The sequence below is a fragment of the Leptodactylus fuscus genome, chromosome 9 (genome assembly GCF_031893055.1).
Source record: "Leptodactylus fuscus isolate aLepFus1 chromosome 9, aLepFus1.hap2, whole genome shotgun sequence".
In the NCBI taxonomy this organism is placed as follows: domain Eukaryota; kingdom Metazoa; phylum Chordata; class Amphibia; order Anura; family Leptodactylidae; genus Leptodactylus; species Leptodactylus fuscus.
The window spans coordinates 90,793,770-90,801,705 of record NC_134273.1 but is presented as its reverse complement, the minus strand read 5'-3'; the positions used below and the strand labels follow the sequence as shown (position 1 = coordinate 90,801,705).

The 7,936-nt window shown below is 53.3% G+C and overlaps 1 protein-coding gene across 3 annotated transcripts in view; it reads right to left on the bottom strand.

Moving 5' to 3' along the window:
• Positions 1 to 532: 532 nt before the first annotated feature.
• HYAL2 (hyaluronidase 2) overlaps positions 533 to 7,936 on the bottom strand; it is a 16,087-nt gene continuing 8,683 nt past the window's right edge. For all 3 annotated transcript variants that reach the window (XM_075287732.1, XM_075287731.1, XM_075287733.1), the window contains exons 2-4: positions 3,298 to 4,247; positions 2,328 to 2,417; positions 533 to 1,520 (exon numbers count right to left, since the gene is read on the bottom strand). In XM_075287732.1, the coding sequence (XP_075143833.1) occupies positions 1,110 to 1,520; positions 2,328 to 2,417; positions 3,298 to 4,227 (1,431 nt within the window). In that variant the 5' untranslated portion in view covers positions 4,228 to 4,247 and the 3' untranslated portion in view covers positions 533 to 1,109. The remainder of the gene's footprint in view (positions 1,521 to 2,327; positions 2,418 to 3,297; positions 4,248 to 7,936) is intronic.

The window sequence follows — 7,936 nt, the reverse complement described above, 5'->3', positions numbered from 1 at the left end:
ACAGTCTGTATACACTCACACACACCCCTGTATACACAGCCACTAATACATATATATATATATATATATATATATATATATATACATACACACAGCCACTAATTATACTGTATATACACCCCTACATACACACACATATACACAGCCACTAATTATATATGCGCACACACACAAATACAAACTGTATATACACCTATATATACACCCCATAGGAGATCTCCGCTGCTGCCATCATTGGAGCAAACACGTCTGATATATCCAGAAGCTGGCCCTGACCTCGTCCTGCTCACAGCTGAAGGATCGTTACAATGTATCAGTGTAGAGAATCCTCTGTGAGCTTCATCTATTTAATGTCCTGTACTCCATGCTGTTAACTCTTAGCTGTGCTGATACATTGTAACAAGCCCTCAGACTTCTATTCCTGGGGATTTTTCTCTGGAGTGCCCCTTTAAGCCCTACACTAGAGATCACATGCGCTGGACTCGGGGCCGCCGTCACTGCTGGAATAAGACAAGACACAGCGGCGGCTTCTTAGGAGACTTTATTGCTTTGAGTTCCTCGGTTCTTGGGCGCTAGTTATGGCGGATCTGGGCACACGTGGAGGTGGCAGAGTCTGGATGACCAGCTCCAGATCAGGGGCTCCCCATTCACCCCCACAGGGGCCCCGATGACCTCACAGCCACACAATAAAAACACTTCAAAAATACTACAAAATGGCAGCAACACTATAAAAACAGGTGAAGGCACCGGCGTGAGCGGCAGGTAAAGCGGTCCCTGAGTGCCCGACTACAATTAACCCTTTAGGATTTGGAAGGGGAGGGGGGGACTTGTGCTGTTCATAGCAAAGGGGTCCAACCCCAACACCCCCAGGAGGAGAACCTTATTGCACAGTCTTAGAGGTGGCCGGGGCCACTAGCCCTTGTACCCTGCGTCCTGTGTAGAGGGGCAGGGGGAATTGTTATGTCCTAGAGGTAGGAATACACAGCGCCATCACATGGCGGATACAGAGTCTGCATCAAATAAATAACTAAAAACATTCTCCGGCCCCATCACCCACAGTCTGATGTAGTGTTAAATGGAGGCATCCTCGGGTAGGTCACATGGGGCCCTCAGAGCAGCAGCAGGAATAAGGCCAGCACTGAGCCCAGCAGCATGTGGCCCCTGGAGGGCCCGGTGGCTCCTGCGTGGTTCCTTGTGCTTCTCTGTGTCCCGCAGCTGTCGCCAAACCAGTCCACGTAACACTGGCAGCGGAAATGTGAACTCAGGTAGCGCTTGTCCTCCTTGGAGAGGCTGCCCTCTGCCCACATGGGGGCCATGGCGTTCGTAGCATTCGCAGCATGCACTATACGGAAGCTGGTCGGGCTGAGGTGTAAGAAGCCGTCCGTCAGATTGTCCTGTCTCAGGCAACGGCCATTCCCACTGCAGAGAAAACGGCTGCAGAGCTCGGCCGCCGTCGTCACATTCACAATGTATTCACCCAGACTTTCCTCCAGGTATGACTTCAGCTTCAGGCAAGACTCCTGCAGGAAAGACAAAGAATGTGAGAAGGCCGGGCAGCAGAGGACAGAAGAGAGGAGGCCGGATGTTAAGGGACAGAGGAGGCCGGAGGTCAGGGGACAGAAGAGAGGAGGCCGGACATTAAGGGACAGAGGAGGCCGGGCATTAAGGGACAGAGGAAAGGAGGCCAGGCAGCAGAGGACAGAAGAGAGCAGGTCGGATGTCAGGGGACAGAGGAGAGGAGGCCGGATGTCAGGGGACAGAAGAGAGGAGGCCGGACGTTAAGGGACAGAGGAAAGGAGGCCGGACGTTAAGGGACAGAGGAAAGGAGGCCGGACGTCAGGGGACAGAGGAGAGGAGGCCGGACGTCAGGGGACAGAAGAGAGGAGGCCGGACGTCAGGGGACAGAGGAGAGGAGGCCGGACGTCAGGGGACAGAGGAGAGGAGGCCGGACGTCAGGGGACAGAGGAGAGGAGGCCGGACGTCAGGGGACAGAGGAGAGGAGGCCGGACGTCAGGGGACAGAGGAGAGGAGGCCGGGCGTCAGGGGACAGAGGAGAGGAGGCCGGGCGACAGTGGCCATAACAGTAGGTAAGAGGTCAGGTAGTCAGAGGACAGTATAGCACTACAGGACTTCAACTCCCAGCAAGACTGGTCATGTTGAGATTTGTAGTCTCACACTGGCTTGTGGGGGCTCCGATTAGGATGAAGGATGTTATCTTTGAGGCCTAGTCACACCAGTCACATGACCTCCACATGAAACATGGAGGACGAACCGTACAGACATGATCACATACCACATACATGAGCACGTAGGACCAGGCCACTTACCGCATCCTTTGCGTATTCGACATCACCCCAGAAGATGACCCCTGCGGCCCCCTGCGCGGCGCTCTCACCAATGGTGGAGACTAAATCCACCTGCAAAATAAAAGCCATTATTAATAATTGCAGCGGCCTCCGGGAAGGGCTCAGACACCCAGATGGCTCTGCAGCAGGGGGCTCAGGATGAACAGGGACTTCTGGGAGGGCACATTACAACGGGTCTGGTTACCGGGGGTCCTACCGCTGTACATGGGGATAGGGGGCCCATCTAACTGTCATCCTGTCTGTTGCCCCAACAACCAATCACAGCACAGCTTACATTCCACCACAGCAGCTGTACAGATGAAAGCTGTGCTGTGATTGGTTGTTTGTGTAAACAAATGGATTGGAGAAAGGATCGAATAGAATCCCAGGATAATACTGATATGGGGGCGCTGCAGTGAAAGGAGGGGGTGTAATCTATGGGGGAGGGGGGCGGCTCCTGCTCAGACAATATTCCCAGCCTTGTACGAATCTCTGGGAGTGGTTGCAGCATGCGCGGGGTTAAACCTCAGGGCACTTCTATGGTGGACGTGCCCGGTCCTGCATTTGGTTCATTCCTTTCCCACAATGCTCCTGGGCATTCCTATCACATGTCTGAGTCAGAGGGATTCAGCCCATTGTGCAGGCCCGCTCACTCAGCAGCGCCGCCTCCAGGACAGACAGGTCCCCTGAATAAGACCCTGTACCCAATGCCAACCCAGAACCTGCTGCCCTACAACCCAGGAGCCCCGCACCCGGCTAGGACATCCTTGAGGTCCCCGGGGTCCTTGGTTCTCCTGCATCTATATAATGGACAAGGAGCAGTGCATTGAGGGACATTACATGTAAATAGCGGTCAGCTGACAGGTCATGTGACATGGGCGAAACGGAGGATGTGTCTTTTTTAAAGCAGTGGCCATGTGATACGGCGGGCCGGGCCCTGCATGGGGCTTACCTGGGATAGGGTGTCCAGCTTCTTGATGTAGGTGGGTCGTGAATACACGTAGACGGGCAGGGCGTAGTCCTGGTGATGCTTGTTGGCGATCCTCATGGCTTCCTTCACCCGGAAGTGCACAAACAGGCGCCCCTGAGGGCTGGAGGCCAGGGACGGGTCCAGGTAGATGGAGGGGAAGAGTGCGGTGCTGGCCTCCCACAACCAGGACAGCTGGTCATTGCGGGAGATCTCCACGTCCGGGCACTTCCCTGTGTAGTGCTGCAGGTTCTGCTGGTAGTTGTGGTTGTAGCAGTCGGGGAACAGATAGAAGCCCCAGAGCTGGCGGGGCCGGGCGCTCCGGGCGTGTTGTAGCGTCTCCTCCATGAATCTGCGGGCGGCGGTTTCAAACTCTAATATGGCTTGCTTGTTCACGTCATCTTCGGACCAGCTGGGGTTACGAGTGGCCACCAGTTTCCGGGACATCTGCCTGTAGATGTCCTTAAGTCTCCAGTTTCTTAACCAAATCGGGCGCCATTCCTCCCAGTCGATGACGGCCAGACCCTCCTGGTCCACCGTTTTGTTTATATATTTCTTTAACCCTTCCTGCATCCATAATATGTGGGCGTCGACACTGGCGTTCTGGGGGACCCCGCCATTGAAGGAGACATTGCGATCATAGTAGGGATAGATCCCGAGGCGTTCCTTGTAGAAGATGGTCAGTGTCTGGTCCACAAAGCCCTCATTGGGTGAGGCATCGAAATCAAAAATTCGTAGATCGAAAGGCACATTGTGTCGCGGAGGACATTCCTGCGTGGGGGCGTTCCAGCCTACTACAAATGGCCGCCGACTGTAAATAGGGCGAGTAGTGGGCTTCTCCATGGCAGGGGACGAAAGACCATCATGGAAGGCGAGGAGAAGGCACCAGAGGACAGACATGATGGAGGGAAGCATGGTAAAAACGGAGGAGGCACCTGAACGAGAAGAGAGGACACCGTGAATATCATCCCTCATAGTAACACACAATAATCAGACTGGCAATGTGATGTCATCGTAACCAGGGAACTCTGATGTCATCACCTAGGCCTGCTGAGCTCTGATGTCATCACACATGACTAGCATGAATAGCATAGGGGAAAAGGACTTGGGCATAATAGTAGATCACAAATTCAACATGAGCCAACAGTGCGGTGCTGCTGCAAAAAAGGCGAATACAATTCTGGGATGTATTAAGACAAGCATTGAATCTAGATGAAGAGAGGTCATTATTCCGCTGTCCTCTTCCCTGGTCAGACCACACCTGGAATACTGTGTACAGTTCTGGGCGCCTCAATTCAAGAAAGACATCGATATATTGGAGCAAGTCCAGAGAAGAGCAACCAAAATGGTGGAAGGTCTGCAAACCATGTCCTATGAGGAGCGGCTAAAAGAACTGGGATTGTTTAGTTTGCAGAAGAGAAGGCTGAGGGGAGATTTAATAGCAGTCTACAAATATCTGAGAGGTAGTCACAGTGCAGAGGGATCTCCCCTATTCTCATTAGCACAAGGAAGTACAAGAAGCAATGGGATGAAACTAAAGGGAAAGAGATACAGATTATACATTAGGAAAAACTTTCTGACAGTGAGGGGAGTGAGAGAGTGGAATAGGCTGCCACGGGAGGTGGTGGGCGCTCCATCAATGGAAATCTTCAAGCGGAATCTGGAGAAACATATAGCTGGGATGATTTAGGAAAACCTGCACTCGCAGGGGGTTGGACCCGATGGCCCTTCAGGTCCCTTCCAACTCTACCATAAGAAAAAAAAAATATATGACTGCTGAGCTCTGATGTCATCACCTAGGACCGCTGAGCTCTGATGTCATCACCTAGGACCGCTGAGCTCTGATGTCATCACCTAGGACCGCTGAGCTCTGATGTCATCACATATCACTGCTGAGCTCTGATGTCATCACCTAGGACCGCTGAGCTCTGATGTCATCACCTAGGACCGCTGAGCTCTGATGTCATCACATATCACTGCTGAGCTCTGATGTCATCACACATCACTGCTGAGCTCTGAGGTCATCACCTAGGACTGCTGAGCTCTGAGGTCATCACCTAGGACTGCTGAGCTCTGAGGTCATCACACATCACTGCTGAGCTCTGAGGTCATCACCTAGGACTGCTGAGCTCTGATGTCATCACCTAGGCCTGCTGAGCTCTGAGGTCATCACCTAGGACTGCTGAGCTCTGATGTCATCACCTAGGACTGCTGAGCTCTGATGTCATCACCTAGGACTGCTGAGCTCTGATGTCATCACCTAGGACTGCTGAGCTCTGATGTCATCACCTAGGACTGCTGAGCTCTGATGTCATCACCAAGGCCTGCTGAGCTCTGATGTCATCACCTAGGCCTGCTGAGCCCTGATGTCATCACCTAGGCCTGCTGAGCTCTGATGTCATCACCTAGGACTGCTGAGCTCTGATGTCATCACCTAGGACTGCTGAGCTCTGAGGTCATCACACATCACTGCTGAGCTCTGAGGTCATCACCTAGGACTGCTGAGCTCTGATGTCATCACCTAGGCCTGCTGAGCTCTGAGGTCATCACCTAGGTCTGCTGAGCCCTGATGTCATCACCTAGGCCTGCTGAGCCCTGATGTCATTACCTAGGCCTGCTGAGCTCTGATGTCATCACCTAGGCCTGCTGAGCTCTGATGTCATCACCTAGGCCTGCTGAGCTCTGATGTCATCACCTAGGCCTGCTGAGCTCTGATGTCATCACCTAGGCCTGCTGAGCTCTGACGTCATCACCTAGGCCTGCTGAGCTCTGATGTCATCACCTAGGCCTGCTGAGCTCTGATGTCATCACCTAGGCCTGCTGAGCTCTGATGTCATCACCTAGGCCTGCTGAGCTCTGAGGTCATCACCTGGGACTGCTGAGCTCTGAGGTCATCACACATCACTGCTGAGCTCTGAGGTCATCACCAAGGCCTGCTGAGCTCTGATGTCATTACCTAGGCCTGCTGAGCCCTGATGTCATCACCTAGGCCTGCTGAGCTCTGATGTCATCACCTAGGACTGCTGAGCTCTGATGTCATCACCTAGGACTGCTGAGCCCTGATGTCATCACCTAGGACTGCTGAGCTCTGATGTCATCACCTAGGACTGCTGAGCTCTGATGTCATCACCTAGGACTGCTGAGCTCTGATGTCATCACCAAGGCCTGCTGAGCTCTGATGTCATTACCTAGGTCTGCTGAGCCCTGATGTCATCACCTAGGCCTGCTGAGCTCTGATGTCATCACCTAGGACTGCTGAGCTCTGATGTCATCACCTAGGACTGCTGAGCTCTGAGGTCATCACCTAGGTCTGCTGAGCCCTGATGTCATCACCTAGGCCTGCTGAGCTCTGATGTCATCACCTAGGCCTGCTGAGCTCTGATGTCATCACCTAGGTCTGCTGAGCTCTGAGGTCATCACCTGGGACTGCTGAGCTCTGAGGTCATCACACATCACTGCTGAGCTCTGAGGTCATCACCTAGGACTGCTGAGCTCTGATGTCATCACCTAGGCCTGCTGAGCTCTGATGTCATCACACATCACTGCTGAGCTCTGAGGTCATCACCTAGGACTGCTGAGTTCTGATGTCATCACCTAGGACTGCTGAGCTCTGATGTCATCACCTAGGACTGCTGAGCTCTGATGTCATCACCTAGGACTGCTGAGCTCTGATGTCATTACCTAGGTCTGCTGAGCCCTGATGTCATCACCTAGGACTGCTGAGCTCTGATGTCATCACCTAGGACTGCTGAGCTCTGACGTCATTACCTAGGCCTGCTGAGCCCTGATGTCATTACCTAGGCCTGCTGAGCTCTGATGTCATCACCTAGGCCTGCTGAGCTCTGATGTCATTACCTAGGTCTGCTGAGCCCTGATGTCATCACCTAGGACTGCTGAGCTCTGATGTCATCACCTAGGACTGCTGAGCTCTGATGTCATTACCTAGGCCTGCTGAGCTCTGATGTCATCACCTAGGCCTGCTGAGCTCTGATGTCATTACCTAGGTCTGCTGAGCCCTGATGTCATCACCTAGGACTGCTGAGCTCTGATGTCATCACCTAGGACTGCTGAGCTCTGACGTCATCACCTAGGTCTGCTGAGCCCTGATGTCATCACCTAGGACCGCTGAGCTCTGATGTCATCACCTAGGCCTGCGGAGCTCTGATGTAATCACACATCACTGCTGAGCTCTGATGTCATCACCTAGGACTGCTGAGCTCTGATGTCATCACCTAGGCCTGCTGAGCTCTGATGTCATCACCTAGGACTGCTGAGCTCTGATGTCATCACATATCACTGCTGAGCTCTGATGTCATCACCTAGGCCTGCTGAGCTCTGATGTCATCACCTAGGCCTGCTGAGCTCTGATGTCATCACCTAGGCCTGCTGAGCTCTGATGTCATCACCTAGGCCTGCTGAGCTCTGATGTCATCACCTAGGCCTGCTGAGCCCTGATTTTGTCTAGGACTAATGAAAATCAGTTGATGGTAAACTGATCTCGCAGTATTAGGACGGACGGGGCGCGGTGACATAGAAGCCTCCTTCTACCTCTGACCTGGTCACTACTGGTCGGGCGCTGCCCCATGGCAGGTACTGAGGAGGAGGAGGGAGAGGAGTGGCGTCA